This window comes from Rhipicephalus sanguineus, chromosome 3, assembly GCF_013339695.2.
Source record: "Rhipicephalus sanguineus isolate Rsan-2018 chromosome 3, BIME_Rsan_1.4, whole genome shotgun sequence".
In the NCBI taxonomy this organism is placed as follows: domain Eukaryota; kingdom Metazoa; phylum Arthropoda; class Arachnida; order Ixodida; family Ixodidae; genus Rhipicephalus; species Rhipicephalus sanguineus.
The window spans coordinates 110,292,536-110,311,272 of NC_051178.1; the positions used below are offsets into that span (position 1 = coordinate 110,292,536).

Here is an 18,737-nt window from a genome sequence, read left to right on the forward strand (position 1 = left end):
CAGCAAATAAAGGTATGGGTCACCAACTTGATTTTAATGTTGTTTTTCCTGTTCATTCGTTAATTCGGCATTCGGTTAATTCGGACATTTTTTTTCCGGTCCCGTGAAATCCAAATTAACGAGCTTTTACTGTACAAGCTTTGCTTGAAAACTCGCATTCGTGAAATTGTGGTACACTCACTAGCTATGGCACCCACTTACTGCGCTCGGCATCGCCCCTTGCCGAAGAGTCGAGAAGGCCGCCGAGATTGAGGAAGTCGGCAGGACAGTTGGCTTGCTGCGTGTAGAGGGCCTTAAGCACACGCCACGTCTGTGCCACCTGGTGGCGTCCCAGGTCAGCGGCCACGTTGGCGTTGCGGTCGCACAGCTCCCCAAAGGGACGCCCTGACAGCTGGTAACGCAGAGCGCTCTCACGCAGCCAGGTCAACGACAGGGTCTGCGATAACCAAGTATGGCAAACCAGAAGGCACGTGCAAATATCGCTTTCTTAGAAGCAAAGTCGAAGGAAATGATAATTAGTGTCAAATAATTTATACACAAATTAGAATAGTAGCAGGATTTGGATAGTAGTAGGGTGCTAGCCATACACGATAAAATATATTACTTTTTCAAGTTTTTCATACATAGCCTATATAAAATGGTTTTAAACTTAAAAAGATTAACTGGGGAGCAGGTAATACGGCCACTTAACCATGAAGCGTGGCTTTGAGGCAGTGCGAATTCTTAGATTGTTTCACGGCAAAACGGCTCCACGCAGCAGTGAAACTACCTTTTCAAGTGGGATACATGCAGTAAAATATGTCTATTAGTTAGTTTTTAATACTGTGAAATTTCGGAAATTCTTAATTCCTGTCAAAGTGAATCCAAATGCCGAAACATTGGAATACTGTAATATTCCACAAAGAGTCCCCGACATATCCATGGCTCAGAACCACTGGCTTATACCAACAAAATTTTGGCGGCACGCGAGCATTGTTATAAGTGGGCTCGACTGGTACGTAGAGAAACGCAGCAAGCGGTACATTACCTCAACTTCCTTGTTGGTAAAGACGCATAATGTGCTCTGCGCGTGGCTGAACTTGTCGCCGAGGTTTGTGCTCTTCTTGAAGACTGCCGGAAACCTGGCCGATGCCGGATGCACGGGCCCAGGCCGAGACCTGCTGCTTTGCTCGGGAAAGAAACGGTCGCTGGATGCAAAGGCTAGGTCGCCCGATGGGTTCAGCACGTGGGCCACCGAGAGCGAGTCGGCATGTGTCGCTGGCTTGATGGCGTCGCCCATGACATGCTGGAACAACGTGCTGTCCTTGCTCGTTGACAACAACACGCCAGGACTGTTTCGCCACGCAAAACCTGTGGGAAAGGAAGAGGGAGCACGAAGACAAAATGTTACATCTCGTTTGCATGGGTTAGCCACGGCTAAGCTCGACCTCAATAGCAGTGGTGCTCAGTGGCTATCGCATTTGGCTGCTGAACATGAGGTTTTATAAAACAACTGCAGTCTTGTCCAACTGTAACTGAATATCACATAATGGAAAGCCATGACAAGAGCACGAAAAAGGGCCTCCACACAGAAGACAAGACGTCACAGCCACATACTAACAGCTTTATTCGACGGGCAACGAGGAATACTTGACACTCAAACCTCATTATAACAAAGTCACATCTGCCACGAAAATAGCTTCGTTATATCCGAAAATTCGTTATAAACGTTTATTGGTAACACTGTAGCTATGACAAGACTATTCTTCATTTACTTCATCATAACCGATAATTTGTTTTATCCGTGTTCGTTATATCGAGGTTTGAGTGTATAGAGTAAAGCCCTGTTTTAATGCAGTGTACTAGCTGTTTAAACATAAATGCGACAAATGCTTGACGGATTCTTTGGTCGCCTAATATATTTGCTGACCGCTTCAAGACAGTGGCTCATCATATGCCAATTAGTCAGTGCTTACCACAATCACGTTTTGCCACGTAAAGGTTAACTGCACCCCTTAACACACGGTATGGCTGATGCTGCACTAAGCCACAAAAGATCTGCCACCTTTCCAGCAAGTGACCAGTTGACCAATGATGGTGACTTTGGCAGTTCAGGTAAGCATGAGAACATGATGGTGGCTGCCGACGAATGCACCAGTACTACCCATCACCAACAACCCTATCGCAATACCTAAGCATCTTCAGCTATCTTCTTGGCAGTGTGTGTGGTGTGCTGCTGTAAGTGCACTGCACACTTTTAAGAGGCAACAACTGGCATGAGCTTTGCCTCCGTTTGCTGCTGCCCCCCTTGTGTGGAAGAGCTGCAAAGATGCGGAGTGTGCTTGCAGAAACAAAAGCAGCCCACATAATAGCATATTGCTACAATTATGTGGCAGCTAACATGAAAATGTTAGGCTTGTGCGAATAGTAAATTTCAGGTGCGAAGCAAAGTTGAAGTGAATAGTGATTTGGTCGAATAATTTCAAATCGAATAGTATATATCACATATTATAAAGAAAAATGAGCATATTTGTTATGACCCAACAAACCTGCGCAATATTTCTTTTTAAATTGAAACAAGGCATGTGCAATGTCATTCTTTTTGGTTCAGAGGAAGTGGAAGCAACTTTGAATAGTAGCAAGATTTGACTTTCGGTAGGATGCAAGTGATAACCTGTAAAATGTTATGTTTTAAAATTTCCTATACTTATAGAGCATACAAGCCAGTATAACAAGCTTTTAAACTTAAATAATGATGAATGAATGCGAGGGTAATATGTTCATTTAACCTTGACGTGAGGCTTCGCGGCAGTGCGGATTTTTCTTGGAAAGGTGTATTCACAGTACAGCACCCCTCCACTGCATTGAAACCACCTTTACAGGGGGGTTACATGCGGACTAATATATACACATATTCATTCATTTCGAATACTTTGAAATTTCCAATAATCTAAATTCGAATCGAAGCAAATTCGAATACTGCAAAATTCGTTTGAATATTCGAAGTGCTCTAATATTCGCACAAGCCTAGAAAATAAGTTTCATATAGTGCCTGATCTTCGTCATAATGATATATACAGTAAAACATCATTAACTTAAAGAATTTCTGCGGTCCCGTATTTTGCAATGTAAATTTGAGTGAATAATTTGAAGTGGCCGTCAGCACCAGCCCGGTTAATCGAAAAGCTTTGGGGGCCATGGAGCAGATCCCAATTTCGCCGCAAATCCGCGAAAATGACAGCCCTCAGGGGCCACAAGGCAATGAGATGTAGCGATAGTAATGAGTGACAACTGAAGCACCTTAGCCTCGCTGCTACCAGCGAAAAAAAGAAAAAAAAGAAAAGAAAAGAAAAAAAAGGGGGTTTTGTGGTCAGCTGAAATGTACACCTGCGGAAAAGACATGCTTCACTGCAACATATCGGTGACAAACGGGGAGCATGTCACATGCTTCTTGCAACATCATGATTTACCCATTCTTTCTGGGAAAAGAAAAAATAATAAAGGACAGTCTGACGAAATTCGTGATGTGTGTGAACCTCGGATTGGTGGTTGCTCCGGCAATCTGCACACTTGCACTGCTGGCAGAGTCCTTGCCTGCAACGCCCCCTACTTTAAAAACTCAGTTCGAAAACTTCAGTGATCATGTCTTCCAGCCAGAACACGTCGCGAATTCTGTCACAATGGCCATTATTAAATTCTTTATTTTGGGCGTATGGTCGCATCATGACACGCTGATGCTGCAAGAAGCAGGTGACATGCTGCCAGCGTGCCACAACTGTGCTGTAGTGAAGCATGTCTTTTTTACAGGCGTGCATTTCAGCTGACCACAAAACCATTTTTCTTTTCTTCTTTTTTTTTTCCGCTGGCAGCAGTGAGGTGCGCCATTTCCCTGGTTTTGGGGAAAAACTGGGACCGGGTATTGCTGGAGAACATAAGCCTTGGAGCCGCAAACTAGCAAGCACAGCAAACGACCACCTCTCATTACTTTCAGTAATTCAAAGTTCCTTGCATCTCCCTTTTTGTATGTTTTGTTAATTCCAAAACCCACTTAATTCTAAGATTCTTCGCAGTCCCAATGACTTTGAATTAACCAAGTTTTGCTGTAGTTGTTATACATCAATATCAGCAAGAAATCTTTAACGACTTACTTTATTTTATTTGATAATTTGTTATATCCATTTGTCAAACAGAAATTAAACTGCACAAGAAGCATTATCTACACAGCTACCACAATTAATGGACTGCAGTAATCTGCAACTAAAAATCAGGTTAACCACAGTTAGTATGCCTAACTAAGAACTGCAACAAAGCAGCAGAATATAGTAGAGAGGTACGCCACTCACAAATGGTTCATAGATCTCTCAAAGACAAGCCTTTGAAATAAAAGCAATCAAAAAGTAGGCACAGCACCTGTGGCCACGTCCTTGTGTTCGGTGAAGGCGGCAAAAGGCACATAAGGGCGCCGCGTGTCCCAGATGTTGATGGTGCAGTCCACGACCAGGGAGCTGTTGGCAATGTGGTACTTCTTCTGGGGGCGCCACTTGATGTGCGCCACTGAGGCGATTGTCTGAATGCACTGGTGCAGCACGGGCTTGTAGCTCACGTCCCAGATCTGGAAAGGACAGAAGTGCCCCAGTGAGACTGGTCTGCGGACAAGTCTTGCCATCCCATCACTGACCACTTCTACACCCACTACTGGTAAGCTCAGATGACAAAGCAACCACACTGGAAAGGCAGTGGTTTTCGGTTTCAATGCGCAGGCCGCACGTAAGCTTTAATTTTCAAAGAATTCTCTCTGAGAACCTAACGTTTGGTTGCCACTGGACATAGTTTCGTTGTGAAAGTTGGATAAACGACTATTTCTTCATTTTGTAAGACTTTGTGCCCCTTGCGGATGCCTGCAGAAGTCGTCAGCCACGCATCTCTGCCATTTGTAACCTTCTGGGAGTGCAAGAACTTGGTAAGACCACGACTTTCACTTATGCCGGGAGGCTGTATCAGGGAATCATCTCCTAATCAACACTGTACAACTAATACTGCTCACATGACACTGCAGTTGAGTGCCTCGCTGGAACAACTAGCACCATCTTTCCAACCCTTCAAAAGCTGACATGGTACATCAGGCACGTAGCCAGGATTTTTTTTCAGGGGAGGGGGGGGGGGGGGGGCAAGGACTAATTGTTCGAAACTAAGTCTCTCCATGGCAAAGAGAAAAAAAATGTTGCCCTGGAATATAGATGAAGGCTGGACGAATTTCGAGGAGGGGGGGGGGGCTTCTGGCTCCCCCCCTTGTCTACGTACCTGTGGTACATCCTGGTAGCCATTGGTACACCTTAAGTATGACACTAGTGTAAAAAACTTAAATTCTGTACTAATACAAACTCCAAAATAAAGGTGCTGGAAAATCAGTCTGTTTCTTAATTTATCCGACAACATAAGGAGTTTTGTTCCTGTGGACAGAACTCATTAACAACTAAAGACACTTGATTTCTTGTTGTGATGTTCATAAGTTTTACAGTGATGTTACTGTATCACAGCAAAATAGACACAATTGCTAGCTAGGTCTTTCCATTTCGAATACATCTAAGTAATATTTTGCACACAGAAGATAGACAAACATTTACCAATGCCCTGCGTCAATGTTCTAAAAAATTTTAACGATGATCATAACTGCCCATGTGAAGACCATGTTTTGGTAAGGCATCACCGATGCCACCTTCCCTCGTCGCTCACACAAAAACTTCTTTTGACAGCCCGATTATCGCACACTCGATGCTCACCTTGATCGCCTTGTCCCTCCCGCCAGTGGCGAGAAAACGTTTCTCCTCCGGGTGCCAATCGCACGTGAACACAGGCCCGCTGTGTGCCGTGAACTGACGTTCGCATTTGTCCGAGCGCCTCAGGTCCCAGAGCTGGACGTTGCCATTTTCCTGGACCGCCGCGAAGGTGAAGTGGTGGTGCGGGCAGAACTGCACGTCCCTAACGCTCTCCGATGAACTGCGCGGCACGAGGCAAAAATGATTCAGCGAGACTGCATACCTCATTGTTCACATGATCACACACACGTCAGTGATGGATCAAATGCCCTTAGACCAAAAACAATGTGACAAGTTCCTTTTTCTAATAACACTGAGCTGTACAATCATTTGTCATTTGACTTAACAGCCGTTTTCGTTCACTAACATGACAAAGTTTTTTATCTCAACATAAAAAATGAGAGGTGACCTTATTTTTAGGTTTTTTTTTTCCCACAGGGCACATGAGTTCAAACTTTGTTCTGCCGCACACTGGGCCAAAAGTGCGCTTGTACCTTACATACTCGTCAAAAGATGGCACAGATGTGTTTATTCTGCTACTGTTTTCATACACACAGGCTTCGAAAGTGGGCTTTAATTTATTGGCTAAATGGACAGTTCAACACTAGATGAAACCATGCTCAGTGACTTTTTTTACTTTTCTTCTTGCACCAACAAGATGGTGTCCATGAAATCAAGTGAAACAGCACATTTTAAGCTCATGCTCGTTCTATGTAAGGCTTTCAAAACTTGACCTCATAATTGTGACAAAGGCAGCCTAGCCTCTGCTGAGCTGCCTTGCAAGAGTTAATTGCGTAATTACTTTCTTTATTGGGAAAAGGCACATTTGTGTTAGTGATGCGTACAGCAAAAGCACTGTCTGTATAACAGACAGCCGCGGTGACCATTACGACAGGTAGCTGCTGCCAGTCAGCACGAGAACTTATTAGTGAACCACCCGTGTGAAAACTGCTTTCAGCAACACACGGGAGCTGCGAAAATGAGACATCCACATCAATAACTTGGTCATGCAGTCAAATGAATTATTACACGATGACTAAAATTCCCGCTATTCTGAGACATCAAACATTTCAGTGCTACACGGAAATAACCAAATACAGTCTTCTTCCAACAGATTTAAGAGTCAGTTATTCATAATAAATTTTGAATACTTGATTAGCCCACTGTGTATAACAAGTACGTTTTGAAGCCACTTATTAGGTGCAGATCCTGGTTAATTCAAACCTCTATGGCTTCCGATGGCAAAGTGGTTAAAAAGGCTGGTGAGAATCATCGATTTGGTCAAGATGCGACGGGAACTTGATAATCGGGCAACTGCGCTTTTAAGGTTTTATCAACTACACAAGCACCACCAGACTGATTGTATTTATGACTTCCATAACCTGAACACGCATACACGTGGGGACCCTCTTCTCACCAAGGGGCCTGCCTACCTGATGGAACCTCATATCTGCATGCATTGGTCTGTATGTTTAGATGCTCTCCTAAACCGCATGAATTAGCGAGAGTTGACTGTAATGTACTTGCAGCTTAAGATAAATTCTGAAACATACCTGTGGAAAGTGCTCGCTGCCTCCCGTTTACGTATATCGAAGCACTTCATTGTTCCGTCCTGGGAGCCGGACAACAGAATATGCGACTCGGACGGATTGAAACAGACTTTGTTGACAGTCCTCTTGTGGTCTTGGAATACCATGTCTGCAAAATTGTACGCCAGAATTTATTACCCAATCTCCTCACCCCACACTATACAAGTCTTTGAGAACGCACTGAACATTTTACCTTGCTTAGATCGGGAACTCTTGTTTAAGTTCCAAGTGACGACGGCTCCATTCGTGGCGGCAGTGGCGAGGATATGGTCTAGAAACGAATTAAGTAAAATTGGCACGAGTTACTTCGAAGAAACTTCGTCAAAAGTTTGTTTTCAATCGCTCGCATGACACTTACCGTCCACCATGTTCCACACGACATCGCTGCAACTGAAGTTTAGGTTGAGATTCTTGCCCACACGCAGATTTAGCCTCTCTTGAAATTCCTCGTTCTCCAAACTGAACACCTTGAACACTGAGAGCATCGCGCAAACGAGACAGCGTCAGTGACGAGATAACAAACACAAAATGGATCTGAAACAGAGTTTAGAGCAGCATACCATTACGTCCTGCGACGGCAACCTGCGTGGCGTCTCGGTTTATTGCCAAGGCGTTTGCGGGCCCTTCTAGCGTGCAATGCATCGTCCTAGTTGCCCCCATCGTCATTATGGTTTATTTCTTTCGCCGACAGAAAACTGCGAGAAGGAACACGAGAGCAGGTAAGTCGGACGGCGTTGTTGTCAACAACGATACCACATTCGCAGTGTAAATAAACGACAAAAAACTGCTTACTTGTGCAAAACGATCGGACGGTCGGTGCAGCGCCCCAGCAACCTTATCGGAAACAATGATATCTACTTGCTTCCATATCGATGCATGAGATACTCCGCCGCTTACAGCTAATCTTAACCCAGCTGCGAGCTCTGTTCCACATGGTGGTATATTACAGTGACAGCAACGCGCCTAAAACAAGCGTAGTGTGAACTCAATGAAACACCTGCAACGCCGTGCACGGCTCCATTACGTCCAACGAAAACATACGCATGCGCAGTGGCCGTTCGTTGCCCATTCAATCGCTTCGAAACTCAACCGTTCGCAAGTTTCGCTTTCTCGTGGAAAATAAAGTGCGTTTATGAAATGCAGCGCGCTAAGCGGCTGTCACGAGCATCCTACAAACATAAAAACAACTTCTGCATTATAGCTGCATGCAGGTTAACTTATAGCAAGCTTGTAATGGGGTTTTTTTTGTGCCTCAGTATTTTGTGACGCCCGCTTGGTCGCCACGCGCAGCGCGCAGCCAACCCTGACGCAACAGTTGTCTGCATGTTGTCTGTTGGTGGCGGGTGTCTAGCGGAGCGGCGCTTGAACCGTATTCAGAAGTGCGCCACGTATTTTTCGTTCATTTATCTCCCCTTAAAGCTCAACGCGGGGAATTTACATCAAGCCAGCATTCGCTTCTTGCCAACATAGTCAACGTTCATCCTACACGGTGCGGAAAGAAGCGACGAGTCACAAGCGGTCACAGCATATGCGACGTGGTTTCGTTTCCAAACCTGCGTCGTGGTTGTTCCAAGCTACTTTCTAATTTATGTTGCTGTATATGCTCCGCAAATTGAGCACGTACAGGAAATACGTGCACTTTTTTCAGCTGCGCTGAGCTGTGTTAGCAAGAGCGCCAAGAGAGCCAGAGAAAAAGAACGGTCACGCGTACGTGCGCATCTCAATTAGCGTTGCTTTGAGAATTCCAGTCATTTACCAATGTGTTCTCGCAAGTTTCTAGTTGTCATAAAATGCAATAAAAGCTGCCGATGCCGCAGAGATATTTTTCAGAGCACGTCACTTTCTTAAAATAATTGATCCAATAGCTGATGGCGCGGACTATTGATTTTTGGAAAATATACGCGGGTGCGGATATATATACACATGCGCAAATAAAAACACACATTACATCTATTGAATCACAGTTCATCGCATTCATTGTAGACGAAGAGGCTTCCGGTTTCATCGGCTTCTGCATGGTACGAATAGCATTTATTATTCGCCTAATTCATTCTTTAGGAGCTTCCAAATTTATAGTCATTTTCTAGAAGCATGTTGCAAACCTTGCAGAAAAAAATACATATAATGTTAGTACTGATATATATGTTACAAAACTGAGTTCAAAGTCTTCTGATGGGGAATGCACGCCATGAATTTATTGACAGTAATAGAGCAACATTTCAATGAACTTTTGTTTACAGTGCTCCTGTTTCAATTTATGCATACATAGAACATGTTTTGCAAGCATAAAACTGGGCTAACCGTTCTCGATGTTCTTGTAAACGTCCACATTGTAGAACAACATATAGAAACACTTGTCTAGCTTGCATATATAAGCATCAGATGCCCTTTTATTCAGTGTGTGTATAAAAGAATTGGATTTTTGACAGTCGGTTTCCAACTTGTTCTCCCATCACAGGTGCCCTATGCTGTCCATTAGGCCAGGTGACAGATTAAAACATGCAAGCTTATATCGTGCATGCTGAGCCGTACATGTTGTGCATAACAATCATTAATGCATAGAAGTAACACACATCTTCTAGATAACGCCAAATATTATGATAATGATTGCGGGAAATATTGTCATTCACATGTTCGTAGTACAAAGCTACACAGAAATGCACACATAAATGCAGGTTTATTTTTCCCTTTCATTAAATTTCCTCCATCTTGTCAACTTCCACAAGACTGATTTGACATGATGACAATGACTGTATTGCATTATGCCGAATGGCACGAATAGATTCCTTGATTTTAACCGGGGCCCTGTGGCGCATTTAATTATGCAAAATCAGCTCGTCGTGTCTTGCGTTTGAACACATTTTAATGATGAATAAAACTTCCGTTTGCTCTGCAAAAGTTCACCATGATGGCCAGGGAATCTACTGTGCATCGTTCAATACAACTGTGGCACCACATTGCCATAATCTGTAAACAAAGGCATCTGCAATTGTATTTACCATGTGCTGCTTCGAAGGCACCGTTCTTTATAACTAATTAAGAAAGCATCACTTACGTGGATAAACATACCAAAGATGTGCTCGCATAGACAGACACACTAGGAATGAAACCTCTGAAACATTAAATCGTAGCATGGCATTCACGCTGTAGACTTGTACTGCAATGCCTATGCACTCAAGGCACTTCCGGTCGGCCTTTTCTGCCTTGTGTGCCAGCCTACCAGGCTATGGTAAAGAGTGCATTGTAACACTGGTGCTTGTTTTTAGCTTTTCATGACCCCGTGTCCCTTAGCAAATACGTGTGCCACTCGGTACCATATTCCTAGCAGCACGTATGTCTTTTAGGCTGTTATACAGCTAGTACCTTAGGGTCTCCTTTCATTACCCATAGCAGTGCATATCAAAAAGTGTGCCTTGACTGATGCCTTACTGTGGCGCAGCCATCACAACTTTATTCATAGGTCGTGCACTCTTAAGCAGTTTCTGGGCATCGTATATCATGATAATACCCCATATCATCATCCTCAGATGTAGGCCCGTAGCCAGGCCCCCCCCCCCCCCCCTCCCCGAAATATTGGTGAAGTAGTGTTTTTACCGAAAATAAATAATGAAAATAGGTGTCTTTCTCAAATAGTCAAGGTTTTCAGCAAGTGCCCCCCCCCCCCCCGGAAAAAAATTCCTGGCGACGGCCTGCCCAGATGAAAAAGTGCTGTTTCCAGCTGGATTATGAACAAGAAATCTTTCCAGCTGCAAAGACTTACCATTCGATAATTCAGCTCGAAATGGAATAATAACCAGCTGTAACTTTGTCGGTTCCTGGCTGGGATTCACCCGTATTCCAGCTGGAAATGGAACTTCTTACAGCAAAGCTGTATGCCTCTCGTTGGTCGGAAAATTTCGTGACGTAAACACAAAACTCCTATAGCGCGTACATGCCACAGAAATTGGGCAACCCCATTACTCACCACACTGGTCCACTAAAGATTAGCAAGGGAACACACGGTGGCGAGCACTGATTAGAGGCCGCATGTTACATTTGGAGAGGTGGATAGACAAGCCGACAAAACGCAGCTTAACGAAGGAAAGAGTGAAACGAGCGAACACGTGTAACTCCGCTAGCATTCGCTGTAGACTCGTGCACAGCTGCAACTAAATTTTGACCTCTGGGTGGTTTAGAGGCCCTTTAACAATTGAAGGTAAACGGCATATCTTTCTTTGCAATCGGGCATACAGCATGGAGCTCAGTATTTGTTTCATAAAGAAAACCACAAAACAAGTATCAAACTGCGTGATGGATGATAAGGCACCTGTGAACAATGGGAACACCCTCCCACGCTTTCCCGGTAAAGATTAGGTTGCAGCTGCTTTGCACTTCACACGAGGGCTTCGAATGGTGTCTAAAAACCCCTCCTTCTCCCTGCATGTGTTTCCCGCTTTCATATATGAAAGGATGACCCGTCTAGCAACTCATTCAGTTCATTCTAAGACTGTCATGGGTAGACCACGGAAATTAAAGACACCAGAAGAACAGCATGGATACAATGCTCGACGAGAGGAACGAATTCGTCTCACTGAAAATGGTCACCGGAACCAATCACAGTCTACTACAGCGACTGGTAAGCAATTATCACTACCATATTACTACCAGTAATAACAAAACATACCCCCCATCTGCATGGGGGGTGTTTGATACAGCTTCGCTGGATGTTCATATTCGCAGGGCGAGATGGCAGCTAATTATGTTATTTCATCGCGGTCATCATATTTCTTGAGGTCATAAAATGTGAATATTCCTGCGATGCATTTGTGCACATTGCAAACAATGCTTAGGGTGTGCTGCGTTCTCGTGAGCCACTTATGCATGTGTAAAGACATTTGTTCTGCAATCGCATCTGTATTTTTTTCCATTACTACTCAATTTTCCAATTGTGTCCGTATTTTCCTCCATCACTATTATACTCAGTTGTGCCATATAGTATTTCATGCACTGGTTGCATTGCAATGCCTACATGTGTAGCTCAGTGGTCTTCTTTATCCACATCTTCAGCTATGTGCTAGTTGTCGAGACCAGAAATCGTGGCTGTCCGCCTTTTCCTGTTGCATTAACTTCACCCCTGCGCTTGCTCGTTTTTTGCAAAGACGAAACTGACACGTGGAAGTGTGAAATACCCCGTATCAGAGCAAACATACAGGCACTTCAAGCCACCTGGTAATCGTGCAAATCCTTCTTTATTTACAACATGACCGATAAATATTGGCGGCTGATAAACAATGCAAAAAACCAACAACGTCCAAATTTTCGCGAAACATTAGCGGGCAGCGCGACGTCATCACAGAGATAGAAAACACCACAATGGCGCAGTTCAAAAAAGGCACAGTGCATTCGAAGCAGACAGACTGTTCTTCACACAAAGCTATCCATCAATCCACGCATTAAGGCATACAGCCATTCTCAACTTGCCCTTGCATCAGTATCGCACATATAGCACTGAATGCACGCAGCTTGAGACCTAAGTTGAAAGCATTACACCGGACATCCGAAGATACCTTTATAAAGCAAAAATCCAACTCTTTCCAAGCAAAGCATACGCATGACAATTACGTGCCGAGACTTTAAGCAAGAAGTGGCACTCAAACACACGAGAATAGACTGCTCTAATCAATTCCAGGATTAGAAAGTGTTATACATACCTGTAGTACCTTTTTATGTAATGAACATGGGCATAAGAAATCAGATATACAATGAAGTAAAATATCAAAAGTCTCATACGTGCTTATAACTAATACCAGATTCTATAATGAAGATATTTGTTCTCCAGGTGTGGCTACTACGATAACATTCAGCTTTTCATGGACGTTGAATTTGTTTACGACTTTTCCATGGATAGCGTTGTGCATGTGACTGCAGTCGTGCATGTGCTGCGCAGTGACTGGGAAAGCTAAACATCACTAAAAAGCATCTGTATTTACATTCCTTTTCCCATTAAAAAAAGGGGCTGACTATAAAAGCTCTCATTCGTTTCGTTTTCAGCTTAGTTTGTTCTATGCCTGCTAACAAGCTTTCTTCGATGCACACTCACTCAACACAAACAATGCTTGAAGCGTTCCTCAACATTGTCTAAACTATACCTACAACTATGACTTGTCAATGTTTTCACCGCAGTCAATACCTTTTGTACAGCTACGCGTCGAATACTTTGTTTAGCACCAGATATGACACACAGTGCAAACTACAACAAAAACACAATAGAAAAAATAAGTTTGTCGTTCAAGAGTGACAGAAATTTCTCTTCACGTTTGCGTAACCGCCCGTTTAGTAACACTGCTGGCAAGCTTACAGCAAAAAGCCACAAGCTCGTGTCGTTGACTAAGGCACGTTGCACCAGTGTGCTTTATAAAGGTACTCACTGGCACTGTCTCGTACAAAAACAACCAAGCAAAGAAAAACAGTAACACGCACAATGCAGCACACTAAACACACGACAGATACCATATTTACAGAGTAGTGCAGTGACAACAGTATCTTCGGAATGACAAGATATGTACGCAGCACCAAAAGTAAGAGTGTGAAATACTCAGCCGCAGCCATATAGTAGCTCAAAGCGTGTAATCGTGAAATACACCGTACGCCTCTCTATGACAGGACTGTGCCCTCAATGTTACAATGCTTCAGTCTTTGCATTGAACAAGAACACACTGCATTTTTAGCACTTATTGTCTAAAATGAGCACAGTATGAGTACGGAGCAAGCGCTCGAGTGTCGTGGTAATCTGAAGTCCAGAAATTATAGTCAAAATACAAATTTACGCTGGACAGTGGTGTCTCCTGTTTGGTGACAGCTTTCGAAGATACAACAGGTCTGGTTTAAACGCACAATCTTTTGTCAACAAAGAGTGCCTGCTTTAAATGGCATTCAACTATATCGCTGCTCTGTTTGTGGTCAGGTTACATGACCCGCTTTTATATAGTATAGCAGCGTGAAACAAGCAAGGTTAGATGCGCTGATACAGATGGCAGTAGGGAAGGCACAAACATATTGACAGTCTGTTACCAGACATTCAGTAACCATTAGCTGATACACTTATTACAGTCCATTTGCTGCTGCGCACAAGAGGAAAACGTCATGATTCACAACACGAACGATAACTTCTGTGTTTCGAAAGAAGACATAAAAGCCTGCAAACAGAACCATAAAGTCATAGCCACAAAACGGTTTGTTTAAATGTGCTTGTCTTAGATTTTAAAAATGTATTTGCTCTACTGTATAAAATTTACTTTCGATGGGCTCTAGAACATGCGGGGCGTGGCTTGCATCTTGACGACAGCTGGAAAATACTGTACGGTTAGTCTAAGTATCCGAGAGAAGAGACGATACATTTCTTCACCGATTGCACCAGAAACTTCAGCTGGTACTTACAAAGACTGCTGGCAGAGTGTTCTGACACCAAGTATAGCCAAAGTTCACGATGCCCAGCAGTAGTAGACAATCACAAAGCAGTCATTTGGTAAATATGCATTATGTGAGCCTATTCCGATTCAAGAACAAGAAAAGAAAGCAGTGGTGAAAATCTCGGAGTGGCAACAACAGCAAGTGCAGCTCCTCATTATCATGGTTCCATAACTAGCAAAAGCTAAAAAAAAAAAAGAGATCATTCTCCATTATAGCATGTACAGGACATGCTGGTCTGTAAACGTGCACTGCACTTGTTCGTCTTGGGGAAAAAATGTGAAAGAAAAGCACTCAAAGCTGGACCAGAGCTTAATTAACATAGTCTTAAAAGAGCTGTGTAGTCACATAACGACTCTCTCACCGAGTGTTCCTGTCTGTATGCTAAACACTGCTTACAAGTGGAATTGCGACAAAACAAAGGTAGCAAAGAGCAACAACGTATAATATGAACCAAAGGCAAAGGTTTAGTCCTTGCATTTTAAAGTCAGTACAGTCCTCATTCTCCTGTCATTCTGTTTTTGCCTTCTTAGAATCTGCACAGGTCACATAAACGAAGGATGTGGGGATGTTATTTAAAGATTAGGTGCTCGTCACAGATATTAGCTTTTGTTTTTTTTTCTTTTGTTTAAAGCTAGCAATTATGCTTTATACCAAATGAGCCTGCACAAACGATCGGCAAGTCTGTGACGAACTTTGTGAATTTTGTAAACGTCTAGCAAAAGCTTGCACCTTATATTGCTATGGATGACTTTGCTTAACACCGTCTATGCAACGAATGTTCTGGTCACACTTTAAGAGGGCTTTCGAAATTCTCACCGTCTAATTGCCTGAGGCAACATTAATTATAACCAAAGTGTGGAACTCATAGGATGCTGCGATTACCAAGAAAGGACAATTCAATTGTCTGCTTTGCCAGGCGCACAGGAGCTTGAGTGCTGTAATACGCTGGTGATGGTATTCAAGGCGTGCAAGAATCCTGTTAGTAGAATTGCCCAGTGCACTTTGTCTACTGGATGGCAGGCATGTCTGTGGCTGAAGCAGCAATAGGTCTTGTCTCCAGGCAGTAGATGCATTGCGCAGGCCTCGCTCACTAAGCAGATGCCCTGTCCTTGGGCCATAGAAGCACCAGTGCATTGTTGGGTGCCTTCTTGAAGGTTGGCTGCGAGACGCTGGACGTGCTCTCCACAGACACGGTGCGGGCCTTGTTACCCAGCATGCATTGCAGCTGCGTGCCCACCATGACTCGTAGATCCCGTTTCTGAGACCTGCAAAGTGCAGATGCAACGCATTTGTTTTTTTTTTAATATCTGGGGTTTTACATCCCAAAACTATGACATGATTATGAGGGACGCCGTAGTGGAGCGCTCCGGTAATTTCGACCATCTGGCGTTTTTTAATCTGCACTGACATTGCAGATGCAATGCAAGCTTAGTGGAACGAGAGATGTCACAAAGAGTGGTCCTGGCATGAACTTTTTGGTATAGTGAACAAACGTTCTTGGTTGTAGTACAGTGCAATCATAAAGGTGCTGACGAAAGGAGACAATAAGTGAAGATGACTGCTTGTGTTTGCATTTTTATTGTCCGTGTTGCTCCTTATGCTGAGTGTTTGACACAGAACAAGAGTAATTTAAAAAAATTCTTTATTCTATGTTGATTTGCCAGAGTCTATATCAAACAGCGAGTATTCATTTAAATGTACATTTAAATATTCATTTAAATGTACAAGTTTTAATTCATTCATTTCAGGATTCATACAAAATAAAAATATGGAAATCAGGACAGTAACAAAAAGCCATTGTTGCTGTGGCTTTACGAGGGCCCCTGTCCTACTGCATTTGGCTAAAGACATCTTGAATAAGTCATTCATACACGAATTAAAACACAAAAGACATGTCTCTTAGGATATGCAAATCGATAACTCAAACAATTTCAGTGGTGTCCATTGCAAATACCGCCGAATTGTATCGACAAACGAATGCTTTAGCACTCATGCATGACTCATATGAAAGTTAAAAAAAAACAAAAAAACGTAAAGAATACATATTTGAGTGTTGCTCTAGTACAGGGCTCCACTGTGCTTCAAGAGCCTGCAAGTGCCATTGGGCATGAAAAGCAATTGACATTTCTAAGCATTTACGTGGCAAATAGACCGATTCTTGCACCAGACATTCTGCAGAAAAGCTTCATGCACGAAAATGCGGAAGACAGGCAGAAGTCATGCTCACCTCTGCCACTGACGCACGACAGCACCGACAAGCTCTCCAACTCTGTTGCTGTCCGCTGTGTTTGAGGTGACCAGACAAACAACCAGATCATTGTTGCCCCTCAGGTGCAAAATGGCCAACTGGTCCGGGCCAGGAGTGATGCTGATGCCTGTGAGCTGTACGGAAAAGAACAGAAATCAGTTGCAACTATGCCCAATCATTTAATCTGATTTTCATGAGTATAATAATGCTATTATAGTAGACTCTCAGTACACAGAAATATCTTAAAGGAAATTGCTGCTTCAACGAAACAACTGCCTCCACTGTGATTGGCTTTGTACTTGAACTGTGCACCCCTGTTCGTCTCTCAGTAAATAGAACTCCTCTTAAACAGAACATATTTTCCTGGTCCCTTTGGGTTCAGATTAACGAAAGTCTACTGTAATCCGGTCAATAGCAACTGTAAGACAGCTCCCCATATTTAAGAAGAATAAGCAATACTCCTGACACAGGGTGAACTAAAGCCTTTCGAAGAAAAAAAAAAACCCTTTTGTGCTGAACGGGCCTTTACAAAAAGTTTAACCGGTGACATGCGATGATACATGACCTCCTTTACTTGTTCTGAGTAAACACCACAGCAAAACAGAAGGTGCTGTTAGTTCAAAGTGAAACCCACAAAGTGCTTTAATAAAATCATGCATCTGCCCAATGCAAAAAACAAAGACGAAGAAAGCATAAAGCGTGAAATACGAAGTGCTCAGATACATTTTCTGTCATTTACTGGCTGCACACAAGTTCATGCTTTTTTGTCCATAAAGTAGCTCAGACCCCTTCTGCAAGGGATTCTTCCGAGAAAGGGAATAAGGAGATACTCCTTTGCTATGAGTTAGCTCCTGTGAACACCTTTGGGCAAATGTCTGTTAGTTCAAGGACTTTGGAGTGGCTGCATGTGCATACCTACTCGCAATTTGAGAAAAAGAAAGTAGGTATATATATATATATATATATATATATATATAATATATATATATATATATATATATATATATATTATATATATATATAATAATATCAAAGAGAGGGAGAAAGGAGGCAGTCTCACATCACTGATAGGAACCGGTGATCGGAGGGCCTTGAACTTCTTGTTGTCCATCTTGATGATGCAGGTGTCGGTCACAACAAGTGCACGGTCAGATGACTGGTTGTGCCTGTTCACCTGAACAGAGGCACAAAAAAAGAAGCAGGATGTTTACTATGCTGGCACTTTGAATTTCATTTTTTACGTAACTTTCTTTTTTCGTTTTTTTTTTCTCCAGTTCCTTTCTATTAAAGTTCTCGGGCAGTATACGATACAGTATGTTCAACCACAAGATGATTTTGGTGGTTCTTAATTGTTGAAGTGCCTAGAAATGCCTAAGCACAATGCTGAATTCTGGTACTAGCACGATAATGATCAAAGTGCTATCAACTGGTGAAGCATTGCGTGAATTACTGCCAACACAAAACACAGATGTGGTGCCAAGCTGGTACTGTCAAAGCATTTATGGCGAAATGAAAGTGCATCAACAGTCTCAAAGTGATACCTTTAGGACACAATATTCTTAAAAGTGTTCCCCTGACTATACATCTACACCTGCATCTATGGTGCAACTGTTACAGTACGGGGCTTCTGTGCTAGAGGTCGTGTAGGTTCGATTC

At 43.1% G+C, this 18,737-nt stretch overlaps 2 protein-coding genes across 2 annotated transcripts in view; both read right to left on the bottom strand.

Moving 5' to 3' along the window:
* LOC119386948 (GATOR complex protein WDR24-like) overlaps positions 1 to 8,442 on the bottom strand; it is a 78,093-nt gene extending 69,651 nt beyond the window's left edge. Inside the window, exons 1-9 of the mRNA XM_049413314.1 lie at positions 8,177 to 8,442; positions 7,945 to 8,079; positions 7,743 to 7,859; positions 7,578 to 7,655; positions 7,349 to 7,493; positions 5,760 to 5,976; positions 4,390 to 4,591; positions 1,028 to 1,350; positions 202 to 436 (exon numbers count right to left, since the gene is read on the bottom strand). Coding sequence (XP_049269271.1) covers positions 202 to 436; positions 1,028 to 1,350; positions 4,390 to 4,591; positions 5,760 to 5,976; positions 7,349 to 7,493; positions 7,578 to 7,655; positions 7,743 to 7,859; positions 7,945 to 8,050 — 1,423 coding nt within the window. The 5' untranslated portion in view covers positions 8,051 to 8,079; positions 8,177 to 8,442. The remainder of the gene's footprint in view (positions 1 to 201; positions 437 to 1,027; positions 1,351 to 4,389; positions 4,592 to 5,759; positions 5,977 to 7,348; positions 7,494 to 7,577; positions 7,656 to 7,742; positions 7,860 to 7,944; positions 8,080 to 8,176) is intronic.
* A 5,427-nt stretch (positions 8,443 to 13,869) lies between these two features.
* LOC119386949 (unconventional myosin-Id-like) overlaps positions 13,870 to 18,737 on the bottom strand; it is an 83,613-nt gene continuing 78,745 nt past the window's right edge. Inside the window, exons 20-22 of the mRNA XM_037654244.2 lie at positions 18,142 to 18,255; positions 17,061 to 17,215; positions 13,870 to 16,098 (exon numbers count right to left, since the gene is read on the bottom strand). Of these exons, the coding sequence (XP_037510172.1) occupies positions 15,924 to 16,098; positions 17,061 to 17,215; positions 18,142 to 18,255 (444 nt within the window). The 3' untranslated portion in view covers positions 13,870 to 15,923. The remainder of the gene's footprint in view (positions 16,099 to 17,060; positions 17,216 to 18,141; positions 18,256 to 18,737) is intronic.